Raw genomic sequence first — 22,010 nt, 5'->3', positions numbered from 1 at the left:
GGACAAGTGGACGTACGTGGTTGGTTTTTCTTAACCTTTTTTTTTGGTCGACAGGTTTTTCTTAAAGATTAGAACGTCAAATTTGGCAGATGTTTAGGTGGTGGCTTCTTGGGGGCAACTAAGATCCATCCATAAATCTTGCTGTGTTAGCTGTGATTGCCTTTGACTTCCCATAACTTCATGTAAAAAATTCTCTAATTTGGCATACATCCATGTATGGTTTAGAATCCAATCATTTCCTTCTTCTTTTCATTGTGCATAGATTCGTAGTATGGGAGAATTAAATGTAGAATTCAACTATTTCATTTGTTTTCATTTTCGATCAATATTAATTATTTATAACTAATGAGAAATTGTCGAATCAGTTTGTGTTTGATTTCTCTTTTTATACAATCGATATTGAGGAGGGATGAGGGAGTTTCTTACACACACTACCAAAGTGACATTAAAGTTTGAATATGAGATCATTGATTTATAAGTCAATGTCTTTTTTTGTTGGCGTGTTTGAAATTTATTAGTACAGTAAGTTAGTATGGATCTGCAAACATATGTGGGCCTCACATCACTATTGTGAAAAATGTGAATTTCCTTTTTCATTATGAGTTTGTGCAATTAGTCTGATTTTGGTTTTGGTTGGTTTATTTCCAAATGGATGATTTTGGAATAATGTAAAATTCATATACCATAGTTTATTAGCCATTGTTTGGCGTTTTGCTTTGAGAGAAACACAGGGGGAGGTGGGTTGATATGATAAGATTGAAGGTGACAATAGTGCCACTTTTGACATAATTTAATGCACAAATTACATAACTACCCAGTAAAGATCCATCAAATCCGATGGCTGTTAAAGTTTTCAATTTATTGGGACCCACGGTGAGGACTCCCACTTCGGTCCACTGATGTCCATCTGGATGATAACATTCAAAAATGTTCAATCTTGCTGCAAAAGTTATCATGTGTCTAATTTGATGAACAACATCCAACGGTCAAGACAAAATGTATAAAACGTGCAACTAAAATGGTATGTTTTCTATTAACGGATAGGATTTCATGCATCAAAAGAGCTTACAAGCTTACAAATTTCCTAAACAGTTGAATGATTTGGAATCTGGTTACGGAATTTAGTCTCTCTTTTCTTTTTTTTTTTCTGTTAATCAAAATAGCAAGTGAAAATATAGTCATATTTCTTACACTAAACATATGTTCTTTTGTTTTAGACAAAGACTGAATCCATTAATCACCCAAGAATATTTCAAAGTAATCGGCATGTTAATAGTGACCTCCTTAAAATCTTATCATAGAAAAAACTCTAAGATAGGAAAGAGTACCACACATACTACAAACTAATAAAATAGAAGAGTCAAAATCAAGAATACAAAATAGGATAACTATCTTTAAGACAATTCTAGCACACCATCAACAATAAACTTAAACAAACCCATCTGGAAGAAGACTCCAATGCTTCTTATGTATTGTCAAAGAAGACCTCCTATCTATGATATTTGAATCATTGTCCTTAATCTTATATGCATGTAACATGTCGTTCTTAGTGGATTCAAAAAAATTTCTTCATGGGTTCAGAGATTATTGAGTGAGATTCATCGCCTCAGAGCCTTTTTAAATTAGACCCAAAAAAAAAAAAGGATAATGCATGTTTTTACTTGTAATAATGAACAATATTTTATCTTTTTTCACTTACTACATTATTCCAACAAAATGTATCACTTTCCCACCCTACCCTACTACCATTTGATATACATAGCATACTTTTTGTTATCGCATAATAAAATACAACTTAATAACTATATGATTAGATGAGTATTGCTAATGTATACAGTTAGTCTGATCTCTCGGACTATAAGGGTCCAAGAGATTTGTGGTCGATGATTCACTCTTTCTTGCACTCCTTTTAATAAATTTTTTTGAACCATTGGATTAATATCAAACGATGGATGACCACAATCTCTTAAACTCCTGTAGTCCAAGAGATCGGGCATGTGTATACAATTCATATAGGATTTTAAAATTTTCAAATATTTATGGTACGACTGTATGATGTAATTGAACAAAATAAGTTAGCAATATTTAAAATTCAAATATTTATATGCAAAGGATTTTAACTTCTCATGTTATGTGAAAGTTCAATGATATATTAAAACATAAAAACTAATTTGATGCGAAGATCATATGTACATGAGAGAACACGTAATGCAAAAATCTCAAAATTTAATGTTTTCGTTTGTCTAATTTGAAGATAATTTATTTGTGAGCAAAGCATATGTGAGTTAAGTCAATTAGCTAAGACACTCGTATATTAGAATAGTTTAGAATATCACTGTTATTATAATAAATATAAAACAAATATTTGTGGAACTTTCTTGTCTAATTATAAACTTAATCAAAAAAAATTGGGGGACAATGACTGTCAAACATCCAAAATTTGTACTTTCAATGTATAAATAGTATTGATTAGCTACTTGATTAATTTCCAATATGATTATAATATTCATTTATATAACATTTAGTCCACAAAGTTATGGCCTACAGGGCTAATTGATAATTATGGTGTATCATATAATTGACTCACGGGCTCCACAAACCATTCATCAAAATCAATATGAAACCAATGCCCATAAAATGCATCTAGTTCGACTTAAAGTTCTACCAACAAAATAAAATATATTAATTTTAAATATGTTAGCATGCGCAAGACGTTATTCCAAGAGTCTTACAAAGTGAGCCAATGAATTCAAAACATAAACGTCCTCTTGCTATAAGGTATATATGCATAGTTGATTCGAACCTAAAATTTCAATTTAATATGTGATATAAAACATAAATGTCCTCGAGCGCTTTCAAAAGTACTCTCAAACATGCTCGTATATTATAAGAATAGTATATTCTCTCATTTCGTTTCAAAATTAGTTTATGTATACACTTTTTTATATGTTTTATAGTAATTACTCCACAATAAATCTTCACTGCATCTTAAAAAAATTATTAATTGGATATTCATTCATATATTTTGTTCATTGAATAGGTCAAGAATTACAACTAGCACAATTAATTTAGTACGGACACTGTTCCTCCTTCCGCGTAAGGAGACATTCATACTTCATACAAATCACAGTTTGACACATATACAAAAACAATACATCAAAAACAAAAATACAAATAAAAATATCTACACACATTTCAAACTATAATTGACAGAAAGTAATAGCTCCAACTTCCACAAAGGAAGGCGAGTATAAATATCGTATAGAAAAAAAGAATAAGTCAAGAATTAGAAAGATGTGTCATCCCCCAAGGACCCGCTGGTTTTTGTTCATATACGTTTCCACTAGGTGGACTTTCTTGGAAAATTCCTTTTTCACTGTCTTCATTTTTAGAGTCTTAGATTTTATTATTCTTAGTCTTGGCTTGGGGTCTTTGGCCAACTTGCAATTCAAGGCATTACAAATTAAAGATAATAATCTCAATATTGCTGGTATTCATTGTATAATTAGATGTGAGCCCTTGCAAAAAAATAAAAATAAAAAAAATATTATTTTTAAATATTTCGTTAAATATAATAATGATAACATACTAAAATTTTATAATTATTGAAACATTTTAAAACGCGACGTTCCGTATTTTTCTTACTAGTTCTCTTGCCGGATAGTTTGACACAGTACAATATTAAATTATTAATTAAATTTTTATAATAAAACATGTCATATTATTAAACATATTATTAAACGGTGAAATAAAATCATTAAATTAATTAAGTGTTATTTTGTCTATATTTCTAGAATAAGTGATATTTTGTTTGAATATCGGATCATGATTGACCATCCAACGTAAGACTAAAGCAACACAAGTTGGTCAAGAAAGCAGACATTTCTCGATCATTCTATAATACAACATACTCTAGATATTTATGCATGCGAACCCAAATAGATATTTATGAAACAACAAAACAAATTTACAGTCTCACTTGAACAAACAAAGCTGTCACGTCGAAAAATAAATGACAATACTGAAAAAGAGGGCACGTCTAAAAGCAACAATTTAATTTAATTTAATTTATTTTTCTTGCTAGTTGGGCTGGAGAGGTACATTAATATTTTTGGAATTGTACCAACTGCATTATATTTTGTCTTTAGAAAAATTTAGATTAGACACACATATTCCACATGGGCCAACACGCAAACGTGTGAAGCTGATGGGACCGTCGCGGACGTGGATTATGTGGAATTTTAACTCCCTCGTTAAGTTGACATTCTAGAGGAATATCATGGAATGGAAATGTACATTTCACAACTCAAATATATCAACTTTTAAGCTTAATTTAACTGCAATTACTCAAGTGTTAGCGATATAACCTTTATCCCTGTAGGTGGTTAGTACTGGACCGGATACGATCGAGACTAATTGTCTGTCCCATGTGGGGAAGGGAGGAATCGAACATAGGATTTTGGATCGTGATATAAATCTTTAACACTTGAACAAGTCCCTTGTATCAACTCATACATTTTTATTAGAACAATTGAATTGAATTCTCCACATCATCCTTTTATTTGGAAGTCAAATTTTTCCTTCATGTGAGTTGTAATTTTATGATCTTAAAAAAACATTGAATTGAATTATATTGCATAGGCTTCGCAATGGGATTGAAGTAAAACAAGTAAAAGGTCGCGGTCATGAGTTTATGGTGTGAATTTTGATGCATGCCAAGTTGCAATACGTACTCACGTATTTATTAAGCCTAATATGGGCCTATTTGGGAATTAACATCACGCCACGGCCCACAAGCCTATAGTAAAACCACCAAACACAACTAATAATGAAGCCCACAGAAAAAATAACTGCTCATAACGAGCCCAATGGCATGATGCTGCTGATCCAACTTAGCTCTACAATATGAAAGAAGGGAACAAGATCTTGTCAACATATGAAACAAATTTCCTCGACAGACAAAGAAAAAAGAATGCCAAATGATCATCCGTGTGCGCACACACAAATCACTTGAGAAGGGTTCTGGTTAGATGTTCCCTTGCTGTAGCCCATGCTTGTGTTATGGTCTGCATTTTAGTAAAGGAGACAGGATTAGATTAATATATGATTTCGTAAAAATTGGGTTCTGCTTTCTGAGATTTATAGTCTTAAAGATTTGATGATAGTACAAAAGCAAGCAATCAACACCTCTTCTTCTTTGACTAATGTATGAAAATTATTTTGTTTGGTTTGAACTGAAGGCAAGCAAATGAAGAGTTTGCAGTACCTGCTCAGACAAGGGTGCATCGGCATCCATGGTATGAGTTGCCACCTTTCCTACAATAATACTCGGATCGGTTTCAAGTACCATCCTGCATATAAATTAACGGAATAATTATATGATCAAACCCTTATTTGACCGAAATAAGATTGAGGGTGAAACCCCACAGTGAGCAACTTGGGGTGGTGTTGGACAAAAAGCTCCAGAGGGGGAATCATATAGTGGTAGATGTAGTGGATTGTATTGTCAGAAATTACAGTTTAAGAACAAGGATAATAGATGGTTCATTATGTTAAAATGAAATTTACCACCGTGTGTTCGCCCCCACCTCCACTCCACACAACACACAGACACACTTATCTATGTGACTTTGCCAAATACTCATCATTGAAAGATTGTAATGAACTCTGCAGATATAAATAGGCCCACGGACGTAGAGTGTGAGAATTTAAGAAGCATAGTGCTTACCCCCCATCAACAATCTCATCAAAGCATAGAAGAATAAGATCCAGATTCTCTAGTGCCTCCCTTTTGTCGACATTGTTCCTACAAGAAGGACATGTAAGAATGTACATAGCAAAGGTCTGAAAGTAGGCAATCATCAAAATACAAAAGAACTCAAGAAAAAGCTTATGACCAAGACTACCTCAAGAGAAGGGCAACTGCATCAAAGAACCCCTGAAGGACTGTGGCTAAAATGAGTTCGTTTTCATCGTCACCTCCAGTCACAAAGAAGTGGAGGTCCTGTATGAACTTATATATAATGACATTGCTGTCAAACATCATTATCTCCGCTGCAGGTGACAGAATAGGAAATTATGAACACTGAACTCTGGTGATAAAATACAATTTCTGTAGCACATTGATGAAGATTTTCTCACCGGACAGACTCTATATGTACGACAATCACATTTGTTCTGCATACCTTCTATCCGAGCATTTGTCTTCAGAGTCTTGGTGAAAATAGATTTTTCAAAAGCTAACTTTGCACCATTTGTTGGCCAATCATCCGAGAAATACTTGACGGCTACGCGCTTGCCTTCAGAATCTAGAAGAAGAATGTTCTTCACAGATGGGCATGAATCCTAGACGAAATAAAGAAAAACGTGTATTAATTGAATAGAACAACCATATAATTCTGGCGTAAAGATTACTACCCTATTCAGGGATTAGCTTTATGGATCAATGTAGTATCCATCCTAAATTCTCTTTCCATCACAGGTTTCTTTCATCAACGTTAATATCCTAGCTAACTAGTAGGCTTGAGGAGCAAACCTGCAAACGCCGACTAAGAACAACTTGCATATGAAGATCTAAGCTCTATAACTTTCATGCATAAAAATGCCACCTTACATATTCTGCCAAAAGTCTATAGGGTCTAAGCAAAATGCAAACGCATCTTTAGGTGATTCTTATCATTTGAAAATTCCTATCTAATTTATAACAACATGATGTATCCTTGGATCTCAATTAACCACATTAAGTTTTTTAAGATAAGAATTTAACAACATTTTTCACAAACCCAACATGAAAATATTTCCTAACAGTTTCCCAGTTCATTCCAAATCAGTTAAAATCACAAGTCACCAAAACTTTTACATTCTATAAATTGTTGAAACCTTTGTTGAGTTCATGTATTAACTATCCAGCTTGTCACACACCATTTTTGTGTAATATACACAAAGATCTAATAAATTGGAAAACCCACAAACGCACTTGATGTGACATCGAAAAAAACAAATAGAATCCGTAAATGCTCACGAACTGTTTGGTTCCCAAGAAAATTGAAAAGAAAAAGATCTAACTGAATGTTCCATTCTTTTACAATCTCCAAATCCCCACAAAACAGTTCCCAATTAATACAACCAAAGAAATCGTTAACAGTAGAGACAATTAGATTAAATTTAACACGTTTTCTCAGAATTTCACGGATCTTGTATAACAATCGCTCTGAAACCCAGAAACGATCTTATCGAAAATAGGAATCATGGAAATTCAACACCTCTGAGAGAGAGAGGAAGAGAGAGAAAGAGAGACTTACACGATAGCAGAAGAGGCTGGCCATCTTCACGTAATGTGGAAAACAGAGAGCTTTGGCTTTGCAGTGCAGAGTTCTGTGTAAACGTTTGAAGGTTGGTACTCGGAACCTTTTCTTTAGAGGGAAGGAGATGGGCAATTTCGTCATTGTGGCTGAACTTTTAGAGGGTGTGGACTTAAACCATGAAACGACATGTCGTCTGGAAAAAAGACATTTTTTTTGCTTGCCTAATTGTTAGTTTTTGACAAAAAACTATTTGTTGTCAGTTCTTATTTTTCCACGTCTGGTGGCTAAGCTTAAACTGGAATATTTCAATCGAATTGAGTTAATGTTATGGCCACTATTGGGTAAACTTATAGATGTTGTGACTGAAACAGTCCAATATATTGTGTCTTATAAGTATTGTTTAGAAGAGTGAGACATATAAAAGCTTGTTGGTATAAAGTGGCTCGATAAAAGTTATGATATATAAGTTCACATCGAAAAATACAACAATAATCTCCAGTTTAAATATAAGTGGTTCACTCCTAATTGTACTGAGACTTTTTAAGTTAAAATCTCATACCTAAAGGTCTATTGGGCCTAACCTAACCCAAGGATATTGAACTTGGGTGGTTGAGGTGGGGATAACAACTCCTATTGGGCCCATTGCTACAACAACAGGTATCCGAACCATTTGGTTCAACGCACTTGGTTCTCATATTATGATTTTGATTTAGCATTTAAATTACTCACATTGCACTGTTAAAGTTGAAAAAAAGAAGATCAAAACATATCTAATTTAGTGAAGGGATATAGAGTTAACTAGCAATTTGATTTTTGTACAATGGAATGATCAACTGACTACATAAAGCTCAGAGAGAAACAGAAGCCAAGTATATTCAAATGTCCATGGGATTTTTCATGGGCTGTAAAATGTAGGGCCACACTTGCATTTCCAACTCTCAGGCTCATAATTTGCATATTGAACCCCCAAATGGCTGTGCTTTTTGGTGGTGGTAGGCACCTGAATAGCTTCACATGGAGTACATCCATAACACTTGTGGTCACAGCTGGGAGGGCTTGATCCTATTTTGCCGATCCCTCTGTAGTTTGCTATTGCAGCCATCTTTGTCACTCCATTGATGGTGTTTAAACCCTTCAAAGAGAGAACAATTTCAATAACATAACATTGCACTAAGCAAACAGAGAGAGAGAGAGAGAGAGAGAGAGAGAGAGAGACCTCTTGTAAGGTAACTTGTAAAGACTCTGGGTTCTGGCCTGGGGCTGATCAAGTATTAATATTTAGTACAAGTTAGCAGAGAAAATGAGCCCAACCAAAAAGTATGAGAGAAACAGTAAAGGTGCTGATATGTGATTAAAACCCAAAAGAAGCTTTTCACTGAGAATGGCTTTGAAAAGCTAAGAAGTTTTTCTAGGAAAAAGGCTTTCAGTTGTCCACTTTCTGAATCCTAAAGCCAAAACAGATTCTATTTCTTTTCAATCCTCCAAAAAGAAGGGGAGAAAAAACAAGAAAAAATGATTTTGATTTGTGTAAGGTGTTAGTGAAAGTGTGTTCCTAGAGAAACTGCATAAAGTTGGTGTACTGGTATAGGCAAGCATCCATCTACGTGTGGGGAATGTCAAAAACAGAAATATGCCAAAGACATGTTGCAAATGAAGCTTTCCACATGAACAAGTTGCAAGAAAAACATTCTACAATGGAAATAAGTAAAAAGCATCAGACAACTGAACCAACTAAGTTGATCATAAGCTCACTTTTTACGCTAATGATTGAAAAGGGCAAGTAATTAACCTTCTTGATGAACACCAACACCATCATTTGGAGGAAAAGGCCTACTTGTTGCAGAAACCCAACAAAGGATTTGCAGAGCCATTACAAAGCAATAACTTCTCTTCATTGCTTCAAGCTAAAAATGATTACTGTGATTATGGTGACTATGATTAGAGGCGAAGAGGGAGAGAGAGAGAGAGAGAGAGAGAGAGAGATTGGAATCACTCACAAACACAAGATGTCATGCACAACTGATGGGATATATAAGAAGGTGAAAAAACGCCTAGAGTACAAATTCCTATCCCCAAAAAGCTAGACTCAAAACCTCTAAAACTTTCTTGGTTTTCTCTATAGTCTATCTTGCCTTGGTATAGAGATTTTTTTGCTTCAGAAGCAAGTGATTCTGGGGTTTCTTGTCAAATTGTTCAAAATACACTAACAAGTTTCCACCACATTTGACAACTCACTTCAAGGCTGAAGGAAGTTGCTGATTTCTTACTCTTTAACACAAACCAACCTCTCTCTCTCTCTCTCTCTCTCTCAAATCAATCCAACAGAGTAGAACTAAATGCGCTGGTCCCCAGGCCCAAAATAACAGCTCCCTCTTTTGGGGTCTGAAAATTTGCTAGCCCCTGTATATCTCTGCATTCAGACAAATCTTAGCCTCTTTAGCTCCCTAGCTTGCACAGCTATTTTTCTGCCCTAAAATTTTTTAAATATATTATTTGAATTCCTTTAAAAGGGAATATGTAATCCAGATTCCAGTGTCAGTGGCAGAAGCCATCGTATAGAGAAAGAAGGGAGAAGGAGAAAGCATCAATGTCTGAGACATTCAGCCAGCAGCAGAAAAATTTAATGAGTTAGTTAATACATTAATAAACAAGATACTTGGGTCAACTTTTTACAGGTTGGTAGGTGGGGAGCACCCAGGCTTTGTACCTCCATCCATTCTGAGCCCTCCATTTGGACCTTCATCAGCATAGCATTTAAGAATTCGGGTGGCCTTGATTGTCTTAAAGGTACCTCCAGAATCCCAGATGATCGCATTAACACGTTAGCAACATTATCTTTGTTGTTGTTTTGTTTACTTTTGCCTCTCTCTCTCTCTCTCTTAATTTTTTATGCATGCAATGGATGTAACAATGTGCAGTGGAAAAGCTATTTATTAGGAAGTTAATAGGCATTGTTGTACCGTACTAATGGCTAATTTGAGTATGGATTTGTTGCAAATACTTTTGCCTAAATGGGATTTATTTGGTCAGTAGGGCCGTCATAAACAAAATATTAGTCATACATTAGAATGGACATGAAAAGGAAAGACTGGTAGGCACAGCAGAGGCCAACTTCAAAAGCACCCCTACATATATACATGCATATATGCTATAGATGGCCTAGGATTACCCAGTGAAGCCTATATATTGTATGAGACTTGAGTTTTCAATGTGTTGAGTATACCCAGTGAAGCCTATATATATGTATGTATCTCTATCTCTCTCTGTCTCTCTCTCTCTCTCTGTCTTTCTCTCTCTTCCACCTGAAACTACAACAAGAGTGTGGAAGGAGGTATTGATTCATTTATTGTCCTTCAAAAGGAATTACACCAGCTGGTGCACACACATGATAACCCCCACCAAACACACAGGCCAGGGTTTTATTTCTTGCTAATATGGTCATTTTCAGACCTCCTCACTGAACACCAACTTGTTCATGCAAATTACTGAATGGTGTAAATCTGATTACATTTTCAAAAGAAAAATCAATGGGTTTTCCATAAACCATCAACCAAGTACAAAATGATAATCATTCTCAATATGTCTCCTAAAGACAAAGCTCAGAATATCCCAACCCTCTAGCAGAAGAAGTAAACTTCCCTGAAGAATTTGAACAAATTTAAAATAAAGATCCATGGGAGAAAGAAGATTCAAGTATAATTATGTAAAAAAAAAATTTGAAGATAAAGATTAATATTTATAAAACTGTATTCCTTGAAGGAAATACATCAAATGTGAAACATCCTAGTTGTGAAGCTTCTTGGTCAAACCACAATTTCTAGTTTTGCACAGCTGACAACTGAGAGTTTATGCATCCATAAACCCGGGCAATCCACTTGTGGTTTCATGAGTAAAACCAAGATCATTCAACATTTTAGCCTTTCAACACTATCATTCATAAGCCCATCAAGTGAGTGTCCAAGGATAGTTTAAAGAATATATTGATCCACTGTTTTTCCACTGAATATTCCCATAAAATAATTCACTTTCTACAAGAGTTTAGAGCAGAAAAGATTGGGTAATTATATTCACATAACAATAAGGTTAGCAGCGCTATAAACGGCGATCTACTGGGAAGTTAGAATCTGATTTGCTTCAAGTGATTGTTGAGTAAGTTAATCTCAAGTCTCAACTATAGTGAGCAGAAACTGCATAAAGCAGTTATATGCATATCGGGTTAGTGATATCAACTCATGTGTTAAAATACAAAACAAGGATGCTACAAGCCTACAACAATTTTCCCCTTCTCCAACACACAAGAAATGCCAAATGGAAATCAACATATATATGGTAGATGTAACTACCATTGTCATGGTTTTATTTAGCATCTACAATTGGGGTGCTTATGGCCACCCTCGAGATATAAAATCGAAATTTATGTCTTGTAAACAATATAATCAAAGAATACCACATCATAATCATTTTTGAGGAATCATGAGAGAAATAACACAAAGATTGACAATACAATTTTAGATTTGTCCCAGTTAATCCAAATGAGAGCAAAACTTGTGAAGCATGCTTACAACTGAGGCTCAACCAACCTCTCACTTAGGAGATGAGTCATGACTGCTGGATTCTTTCTTAGGATGAATTGCCTCAACAATGGCTTCGACTTCTTCCTTAATTCGTTCAAACACACCCGGGCCCTTGACTTCATCTACTGGGGTGGTTTCATCTATGTCATCACTCGTTCCATGCGTTTCTTTGTGATGTTCTGGTGATTTATCAGCATGATGTCCTAGTGATTTCTCTGCCATATCAAAATACATAAAGAGATAAATCTATAATTTAAAGGAGATTTCGCTAATAGAAATTCAATTTCCATATAATATTTTTTTAACTAAATAAACACTACCCACCTAATAAAAATATCAACTTTACATAAAACCCATCACCAAAATTAAAATTTTCAGAAGATTAATGGACTTATCCTTGACATAATTTCAGAAATATAAAACTCTACCCAGAAATAGAAAAAAGAAAAAAAAGAGGACAAAAATATGCAAGAACTAAAAAGTGCAGATGATATTACGTTAAATATGGGGAGTTCTGTAAATACAAAGAAATGAAAGTACAGGACTTCGAAGTACCAGAGAGAGAGTCCTTGAGCTCTGTTTTTGGTTCTGCCATGGCAGCTTCTGTGAGAAATTTGACGGGTCTCTGCTAAGACAGTTTGGTTCTCTGTTTCAGATTGTGCCACTATTTTACTCAAGAGGCGATTTCAGCATCCGGGTTGTTAACATGTGGGACCCACAATTGGTGAGGGCCACCAGATGATTTTGGACGGTTGAGATGCAGCTGCACGAAGAGCTAAAACAGGGTCCATGAAGCTTCAAATTGGATTCAGTGTTGGCCCAGTAATGCCCATAAGCCAGTGGCGAGCCCAATGAAGCTGAAGCGCCAAAGTTTGCATCCAATAAATCATGGGCACGATCCACAGTACAAATAGTAAGCCGGAATTGGGATGTGATGGAAATTTTGTGTGTGTGACTCTAACACCGACACACAAATGCAAGAATAACATGTTTTTCATTATTTAGAATAAAGCAATAGATTATATTTGTCGAAAAGTGTAAAGTCTCTTCTGATTCACATCATGTCGAGAAATAAGTAACTTTCGGAACATGAAAATAAAAGTTTGAAATATTGTTATGTGAAGTAATCTTGTAACTAATGCTTATATTTTATGTATGAACGATTATATAACTTTGTGAGAGAGGATGAAAAAATGGGTTATAATTAGGTTTGGGATTAGGTAGGTCAAACATCAATTTCTTGTAACGTAATTTAAGGAAAAGGAATTTTTTTCGGTGAACAAAGAAAGGGAATTTTCAAGACGCGCCCTTTGTGGAAACCAAGACTGTGTCAACAGATTGATAAAATTCCAGATCATTTCCCCATGTTTGTTATAGGGCAGCAGCCTGCAGCGAGATTGCAAAACGCGTGGAAACTTTTACAAATTACTTTTCAATGGCATAGAAATTTGCTGAAAGTGATGTTAGTAGGGTCCAAGGAACATTGTGTAATGATTTGTCTGTGAAAAAGAAAACATGTGGGGGAGAAGGGAATTAAGATTTGCCTTCTCGGTTTTCTAATCTAACCCTATAATTTGGTAATGACACGTTCATTCCTTCGATAAAAAAATAATAAAAAAATAAAAATTCAAAGGACCTGTGAGACATTTGGTGAATTTAATGAAATTGATCTCATGACATTTGGGAAAGCGCAATGAAAAAACCTTGTCATAAACATTAGACAAAGTTGCTACTTCTTGTTTTCTTGGATTTTGGCTTAACATTTCCCTCTCAGTTCCTCTCTATCTCTGAGTAAAAGCAATGAAGTGAATGACACATTCTTGACAAGTATCTTAAGGTTTTAAGTTTGGCTGGCTGATCCTCTCTTCCACACACAGAGACAAAACAGGCATAAAATTTCCAAATCATTTCGTTCCAAAGATAGTAAATGTACCTGGTAAATGCCTTAGAAAATATTAATTGGCAAGTGTTTGAACACTCCTATATATATATGTAACCTTTGAACACTTCCAAGTTCAAACACCTCAAGTTAAGCCAATTTTCTCTTTCTTTTCAAGAAACGGTATAATTGGATTGTATTTTCTGCAATCATTTTATAGGACCTGTAAAGTTGATTATAGTTGTTGTTCTAAGGAGGGAGGGAAGTGATCTGGTTTAGTTAGAAGTAAGCAAAGTAATTGCTTTGGACAGAGAGGCCCTTGTATTTATATTCAGGTGAGGTACCTTCATCTAAATATTTCTTATTTGTATTTAGATTCAGGTGATCTGGTTAAGATACTAATCTTGATAATTTCTTAATGTGGATCAATTTATCATTTATTGCAAGATAGAGAATTCAGTCAGAAATCTTGAAATAACCAAGTTTAAGTTTTTCATGAGTTTAATCATGGTCAAAGTGAAAATTTGGTTTTGCTTTAATTTATTTATTTTTGCAGAAAAATGAAATTGAAAGTCCCCTATAATGAATGGCTCCACTCATAATAACATTGAGGCCTTTTGTATAAAACCCCACACCTGCTAAACAAGTGGTTAAGTTGAGGACAATATCGATGTTGCTAGTGGTGGGCCAAGAATCCATCGCTCTGAAATCTTATCACAATCATATGAACAGAAATTATACAATTCTCAAAGTGGGGATGGACATGTGTTTCTTTAATATTTAGTGTGAGTTTATATGATCCATATTGAGAATATTATATTGCATGATTTGAGCAACTAATGGATGTAGAATTTATGATTAAAAATTCATAACTTAATTCTCTCTTTTCCTGAAGAATTGAAGATTTCATTTTAAACTCTAAATAAGAGCTTCTGCAAATCTTGTAGCAGTAAAAGGTGACCGGAATAATACAAATGATCATACTGACATCCACCAATTTGAAGTCCAAGAGAAAAGCAACATCTAGAACAGTTAGCTTCAAGAAAACTGATTTGAGCAAAGCCAACAAGTCTCATGGGCTGGAAAAAGTGATTTCTCAAGAACCTATAAGCAGCAAGAAAAGGAAAACAGGAGAGCTAAATTTGAGGACAGGTGATTCATTGAAGACTACACAGGAAAAACCTGATAGTTTCATTGAGAAGTTCAATCCAACAAGTTCTTTAACCAAGCCAGAAGATTGGTTTTCTCCCCTGTCCCCAAGGGAGCTTGATGCAGCTGCAATCAAGCTGCAGAAAGTTTACAAGAGTTACCGACCTAGACGAAACACTGCAGATTGCTCTGTGGTTGCTGAGGAGCTATGGTTTGTTCTGTTTTCATTTCCTATTCTGCTGTGCACATAGTCGTAATTCGCATAGTACATTCGTGCTTATTCTCTTCTTTTAATTGTTGCAGGTGGCAGGCATTAGACTTTGCTGCTCTTAGGCGAAGCTCTGTGTCCTTCTTTGGTTCTGGCAAATCAGAAACTGCAGTTTCAAGATGGGCAAGGGCTAAAACAAGGGCTGCCAAGGTGATCTCTTCCTGTACATTTCACCTGCATTCAAAGTTACTTAGCTTTTTTTACAAGATTTTGAACATTAGCAAATTCTTCAACATTATTCTATTTAATATTTGGACCCCATCAGTCTTCTTAAAGACAGAAAAATCTATCCATGTGTTTCTTTGTTTTGAACTTTGACAAAGACCAAAATGGATACCTAATTTATTTGAAGATCTTGACTTGTAAGACGTTATGATATTGTTCACATTAAAGTGTTGATAGAGAAGCATTTGGTTGATTAATGTAGGTTGGGAAGGGTTTGTCCACGGATGAGAAGGCTCCGAAATTACTTCTAAGACATTGGCTTGAGGCTGTAAGCTCACATTAAGAATATTCACATACTCTGTATTAAGCCTATTTTTTCCATTCAACATGGTAAAATAAAGTGTCAAATGAATTTTGTGTAGGAAGACAACATTGAGAATCCATAGACAATTAGTTCTTTTCCTTACATTTCACATGTATGCTTAGTTAGGTACACAATAGCATGGATTAGGACCAAACTAAAAATAAAAATAAAGGCATGAATGGACTAATTTCTTTACATCACAATGAGTGGGGAACTATTATGTTCAGAGCAAGCATGCTTACCTTCTGCTTGTTCGGTACAGATTGATCCGCACCATCGTTATGGACAAAATCTGCACTTGTATTATGATGTTTGGTTTAGTAGTGGGAGCTTTCAACCTTTCTTCTACTGGTAGAATCCCTACAGAAACCAATTTTTCTGTTTTGGACATGTTGAGGCTTATTTTGTAACCTTGTGATGCTCTATCCAAAAATGAAGGTTGGATGTTGGAGATGGCAAAGAAGTAAATCTTGACAAGTGCCCAAGAACTGATCTGCAGGGTCAGTGCATCAAGTACCTTGGACCAGTAAGTATCAAAAAATTTAATTACTTTCCCATATATATATATAAGTTTCTATTTTAATTCTAAGTTTTGCTTTGTTAATGATGTGTTATCTATATTGTTCGCACAGAAAGAGAGGGAAGCTTATGAAGTGATTATGGAAAGTGGGAAGCTTGTGTACAGACAAAGTAGGAAACTTGTGAATACTGCTGAGGGTTGTAAATGGATCTTTGTCCTCAGCACATCAAGGAAAATGTATGTTGGGGAGAAGAAGAAGGGCCTTTTCCAGCACTCTACTTTTCTAGCTGGAGGTGCCACACTTGCAGCAGGGAGAATTGTTGCCTTTAATGGGGTTCTTGAGGTTTGCTGCTTAATTGCTAGTTAATCGCTTAAACACACACAAAATACAACATTACTTTAAAATTTTCTTCCCATCATTCATGAACCTTTTATCTCCATACTGTTCAGGCTGTATGGTCGTACAGCGGTCACTACCGCCCGACGGAAGAGAATTTTATGGAGTTCATTAGCTTCTTAGAGGAGCATCAGGTGGACTTAACAGATGTTAAAGTAATTCTCCCTAAGCCTTCATATTGATGACTTGCACAAATTGCCTAAACATGGTGCTTAAGCTGCTAAACAATGGAGCCTTTTCATATGATTCTCATTAAGCCTAATTACATTTTCCCAATTAATTGTTCTCTGCAGAAATATCCTATAGATGATGATGTTCCACCTTCTTATGCTCCCAAGAAAGAGATGAAGTCAGATATCACATCTGCTAATGTTGATGTTGTTTGTGTATATTCACATGTTTTACACATGTAATTAACCTAGACATATGTATATATTTCACACATGTATATCCAAATTCTTATATCTTTTACATGTATATATTTCACACATGTATATCCAAATTCTTATATCTTTTACATGTATATATTTCACATGTTTCAATTTCATTTATATGTATATAAATTCCTCTCTTTCTCTAATTTTTATTCTCATATTGAACCACATCTATATAACCATTGTTGATTAGTGATTGATCTATGCTTGAACGCTTTGTCTAAACCTTGACTAACAGTTTCGATAATTAGACTAAATATCAATCTGAACCGAGCGAAATTCAGTTATGAGATTTGAATGCACGACTTTCTCTAACAAAGTGAAAATTGAATTTCACTAAACTTTTTCTAGTAGTTGTTGGAAATTTGAATTTTATTAAACTTTATTCGATGGCGATGGGTTAGCCAGGAAGATGGCAAGGGAGTCAGAGGTTGCTCATGTTAATGACCCCTTCCTTGAGTTTCTATGCCAAAACTCTGTATATACGCTTGTAGCTGTAAGCCCATCTCTTTTGAATCTTAGATCGACATTGTCTTGCATGGCTCTAGCTTCAATCAAAGCTTTAAACATGCTTTTCTTATTCTTTTTAAACTAAGGCAAACTCACATGTTAACAAATTGTTAGAAATAGATCAATAATGTATATCAAACTTCGGCAAAACAATTAATTTTAGCATTGGTTTTTAGAGAAAGGCGACGATACTACAATAACCACAAGAGATTAATTCAAACATAGAAAAGTCCACAACACTGATATTTCTTAACATAAAATATTTGGCGATTAAAATAGGAATATTTAACCCATTAAAGTTGCATTTCTTGTCATTTGATTAAAGAAAGACCCAGTTGAGTCAATAGAGGTTGTGGAATATTTAACCCAAAATAAATAAATAAATAAGAAAAGAACAAGAACTTTTTGGGCAATAAGAATTTGTCTTTGACCCAGTTGAATTGTACGGAACAACATCCGAGTGAAGGCAGTGACATGAAGCTTCGGTCGCAAGTCAAATAATTCCCAGTTTTCTTGTTCTTTACCCCATTGCCTCGTGGAGTCTTTTCACAACATTTGAACAAGGATGGAGGATGAGCCTTTGCACAACATTTGATCAGGGATGGATTTAGGATTTCAAATTGGGGTGGGTTTAAAAATTCGACACTACGAGTGAATTTAATTGATTAAAAAAAAACACATAATCCGGATGACTTAATGAATTTTACCCCTCAAAACACATCTAGTACACATCTTTTTTCTGTTTTCTTCAGGTGTGAAAAGTGAAAGGGGGTTGTTTTCTAAGAAAAAAAAAGAGAGAGTTGTTTTTGCCTTTGGCCCCTTTCCATTTTGTACCCCAAAAAAAGAAAAAAGGAAAACAGGGTGAAGGGGGGATTATGAGAATGCAGTGCATGGTTGTCCATTGGGTGGGTTGGGTATGTTAGTTCAGGCTTGAAAAGATAAAATCACCTGGGCTGTAGCCCAGGTTAGTCGAAGGCAGGTCCGTCCCTGCATTTGACGATTTCTCTTAATTTCTGGTTTTCACAATCTCTACTCTATACTTGCTTGACAAGTACGTTACAAAATGTCATGTTTGACCAAACTCTCTCTCTCTCTCTCTCTCTCTCTCTCTCACTCTCTGTAATGATCATGGCTCACATTAAATTTAACGTAACATTTTGTTCCAAATAAAGTAAGCATACACAAATATATTGGGAACTTTGAACACTTCCAAGTTCAAGAATCAAACCCCTCGTGCGGTTGTCAAAATCATGCCAAGTTTTCTTTCTCCTTTTGTTTTTTCATTCAAAACACCCCGTTTGATGGGACCAAATTTCAAACACTTCTATTTTCTGCAGTTTTTGTCTAATACGTGTTGGAAGTTGCTTTGCCAACTACAGACATTCAACCAACTTCTTTTCATTGAGTAGTATATAAAGGAGGCAGGTGGTCTAATTTAGAAATGCACCAAACCAAGTTACTGCTTGAGTTGAGATAGGGGGAGAGAGAGTTGCAATTTTATTCAGGTGAGAAAAACATGCATATTTCAAGTTGTTTGAGCTAGCTCTTGTGGTTGTTCTGCTGTCCTAATTTGATTAGTTCCTGACATGTTTTTTTTTTCTTTCAAAGTTTTGGACATGTTTCGCTTGGTTGATTATGGTCAAAGTGAAAATGTGGCTTAGTTGAATCAAAAGGAGATCTTTAAGAATGATGGGTTAATCTACTTTAGATTCAGAGCTCATCATATGAAAAACATGCGTATTTCAACTGAAGCTATTGCTTTGCATGATTTGAGAACAACTGAAAGTAGAATCATCTTCATTAAAAACTTACCTGCATTTGCTTAAGAATCAATTAGATATCTGTTTTCTGAGGCACATGCTTTTTGTTTTGGCAGAAATTTATAGAAATGGTTACAATGACATCCGTCAGTGTGTCCAAGAAACAGAAGGCGACGACTGGAACAGTTAGCGTCGAACAAACTGATTTGAGCAGCACCATTGAATCTGATGAGCCAGATAAAATGATTATTGAAGAATCCATGAGCTGCAAGAAGAGGAAAGCAGGCCAGCTAAAGCTAGGGACAAATGCTTCTTTCAAGAAAATAGAGGGAAGAATTGATAGTTCCATTGAGAAGTTCAATCCAATAATTTCTTTACCGGAGCCAGAAGATTTGTTTTCTCCAGGATATCCAAGTGAGCTTGATGCAGCTGCAATCAAGCTGCAGAAATTTTACAAGAGTTACCGGACCAGGCGAAGCCTTGCAGATTGTGCTGTTGTAGTTGAGGAGCTATGGTTTGTTCTATTACCATCTCCTATTTCGCAGAACATAGTTGTTAAGCACATGCATATATGCTTATTCTCTTCATGTAATTGTTGCAGGTGGAAGGCATTGGATTCTGCTGCTCTGAAACGGAGCTCTGTGTCATTCTTTGAATCTGATAAATCAGAAACTGCCGTGTCAAGATGGGCGCGGGCTAGGACGAGAGCTGCCAAGGTGATCTTTTGGTACATTGCAGTTAAAGTTACTTAGATTTTACAAGACGTTGAGGATTATCAAATTCTTTGATTACCATTAATTTCCAACACGTGGACCTAATTGGCTAATTCAGTCTTTTTAAAGCCAGAAAATCCATTTGCTTATTTGTTTTGTATTTTGACCATGACCAAAATGCTTGACTAATTCAAAGTTCAGAAATTCTTGTAAGAACCAAGAACTATTGCAGACAATGAGTGTTGATTTAAGTATCATATTGTTGATTGTAGGTTGGGAAAGGTTTGTCAAAGGATGAGAAGGCTCAGAAATTAGCTCTAAGACATTGGCTTGAGGCTGTAAGCTTACATAAACAATACTCTCACTTTGTATTTAACCAATGATTTTCATGGTTGCATCATAAGCATGCTTACCTTCTGCTTATGATGTACAGATTGATCCACGCCATCGATATGGACACAATCTACACATGTATTATGATATCTGGTTTAACAGTGGGAGCTCTCAACCTTTTTTCTACTGGTATAATTCTGCAGAAACAAAAATTTCTGTTTTAAAAATGTTATGGCTTTTTTTTTCTTCTTCTTCTAATATTTTCTGCATATGAAATTAATGAAGGTTGGACGTTGGAGATGGCAAAGAAGAAAATGTTGAGAAGTGTCCGAGAACTGATCTGCAGCGTCAGTGCATCCAATACCTTGGACCGGTAAGCATATTATAGGTTAGCTGACGCACTTCATCTATGTTGGTTTATTTATTTATATTACATTTTAAAATAGGAATATTAAGGGGTTTGATGTGTGGTAACTGATGTCTTCTTATATGTATATTGCTCTCACAGAAAGAGAGAGAAGCTTATGAAGTGATTGTGGAGAGTGGGAAGCTTGTGTACAGGCAAAGTGGGAACCTTGTGAGTACTGCTGAGGGTTCTAAGTGGATTTTTGTCCTCAGCGCATCGAGGAATTTGTACGTTGGGGAGAAGAAGAAAGGCCTTTTCCAGCACTCCTCTTTTGTATCTGGAGGTGCCACTATTGCATCCGGAAGATTAGTTGCTTGCAATGGGGTTCTTGAGGTGTGCCTCTTATTTGAGACATGGAGATTACATTTCCTGAGATGCATTTTTATCCCCCTATCTATTGAACCTTTGATTTTCATGGTGTTCAGGCTGTATGGTGCTACAGCGGCCATTATCGCCCGACACAAGAGAGTCTTTTGGAGTTCATTAGCTTCTTAGAGGAGCATCAGATGGACATGACAGATGTCAAGGTACTTGTTCTTAAGCCTTCATATTGGCTTTTGCATAATTGGCCTAAAACTTGGTTCATATGTATGATATGCTAAGTAATGTAAAATTCTGTTTCTCATTAAGCCAATCTAAAATTCCATTAATTTTTTTTTTCTGCAGACATGTCCTACAGATGATGATGTTCCACCTTCATATGCCACCCAGAAAGAGATGAACTCAGAGTCTATAACAAGCACCCTTGAGGAGACTAAAGAAAATGAGGCTGCTAAAGACACTGATGCAGCAAATGATCACCATGAACACAATGTGGAGCCCCCAGAATTTGTGCTGGGCAGGCCTTTGTCATGCAAATGGAGTACTGGGGCCGGCCCTCGAATCGGGTGTGTAAGAGATTACCCAGCACAGCTGCAATCTCAGGCACTTGAGCAGGTCAATCTGTCACCTAGAGTCACACCAGAAATCTCTGTTAGCAATGCTCCAATCCCTTCACCAAGACCAAGTCCAAAGATCCACCTCTCACCTAGGCTTGCATATATGGGACTTCCTAGCCCCAAGGTTACATAATTTGACCTCTAAACCATCACTAGATTAATCTAAAAGATTAAGCATTTTGTGACATTTTTTTTGGGGTACGGGGGGGTTTGAATGGACTAACCTGGTTAGAATGTCTTCCATTCGGATTTCTTCACCATTTTTGGGGCCCTTTCAGGGGTTTGGCTACTTTTTC

The 22,010-nt window shown here is 35.6% G+C and overlaps 4 protein-coding genes and 1 pseudogene across 5 annotated transcripts; 2 read left to right on the top strand and 3 right to left on the bottom strand.

Moving 5' to 3' along the window:
* Positions 1-4,829: 4,829 nt before the first annotated feature.
* Positions 4,830-7,460, bottom strand: LOC103327676 (coatomer subunit zeta-2-like). Its single transcript, XM_008230039.2, has 6 exons — positions 7,302-7,460; positions 6,186-6,345; positions 5,907-6,054; positions 5,729-5,806; positions 5,267-5,351; positions 4,830-5,066 (listed from the first exon to the last, which is right to left on the bottom strand). Exons 1-6 carry the CDS (start codon positions 7,443-7,445, stop codon positions 5,007-5,009), a joined length of 675 nt encoding a protein of 224 aa, XP_008228261.2. The 5' UTR covers positions 7,446-7,460; the 3' UTR covers positions 4,830-5,006.
* Positions 7,461-8,048: 588 nt separating this feature from the next.
* On the bottom strand, positions 8,049-11,457 carry LOC103327677 (EPIDERMAL PATTERNING FACTOR-like protein). The gene is made up of 3 exons (XM_008230041.3): positions 9,094-11,457; positions 8,521-8,564; positions 8,049-8,436 (listed from the first exon to the last, which is right to left on the bottom strand). The coding sequence occupies exons 1-3, from the start codon at positions 9,197-9,199 to the stop codon at positions 8,200-8,202; spliced, it is 387 nt and encodes a 128-aa protein (XP_008228263.3). The 5' UTR covers positions 9,200-11,457; the 3' UTR covers positions 8,049-8,199.
* Positions 11,458-11,606: 149 nt separating this feature from the next.
* LOC103327678 (uncharacterized) lies at positions 11,607-12,507 on the bottom strand. Its single transcript, XM_008230042.3, has 2 exons — positions 12,434-12,507; positions 11,607-12,093 (listed from the first exon to the last, which is right to left on the bottom strand). The coding sequence occupies exons 1-2, from the start codon at positions 12,471-12,473 to the stop codon at positions 11,888-11,890; spliced, it is 246 nt and encodes an 81-aa protein (XP_008228264.1). The 5' UTR covers positions 12,474-12,507; the 3' UTR covers positions 11,607-11,887.
* Positions 12,508-14,680: 2,173 nt separating this feature from the next.
* Positions 14,681-17,055, top strand: LOC103327795 (IQ domain-containing protein IQM1-like). The gene is made up of 7 exons (XM_089051009.1): positions 14,681-15,117; positions 15,210-15,324; positions 15,602-15,667; positions 15,966-16,054; positions 16,142-16,229; positions 16,336-16,566; positions 16,674-17,055. The coding sequence occupies exons 1-7, from the start codon at positions 14,732-14,734 to the stop codon at positions 16,800-16,802; spliced, it is 1,104 nt and encodes a 367-aa protein (XP_088907135.1). The 5' UTR covers positions 14,681-14,731; the 3' UTR covers positions 16,803-17,055.
* A 2,397-nt stretch (positions 17,056-19,452) lies between these two features.
* Positions 19,453-21,875, top strand: LOC103327796 (IQ domain-containing protein IQM1-like; annotated as a pseudogene). The gene is made up of 8 exons (XR_016126110.1): positions 19,453-19,838; positions 19,926-20,040; positions 20,310-20,375; positions 20,471-20,559; positions 20,656-20,743; positions 20,879-21,109; positions 21,202-21,303; positions 21,443-21,875. The product of XR_016126110.1 is annotated as an IQ domain-containing protein IQM1-like (transcript).
* Positions 21,876-22,010: the final 135 nt, after the last annotated feature.

This window comes from Prunus mume, linkage group LG4 (genome assembly GCF_029339155.1).
Source record: "Prunus mume cultivar Tortuosa linkage group LG4, ASM2933915v1, whole genome shotgun sequence".
NCBI classification, from domain to species: domain Eukaryota; kingdom Viridiplantae; phylum Streptophyta; class Magnoliopsida; order Rosales; family Rosaceae; genus Prunus; species Prunus mume.
Note: the sequence above shows the minus strand (reverse complement) of the source record. Positions and strands in the feature narration are given on the sequence as shown.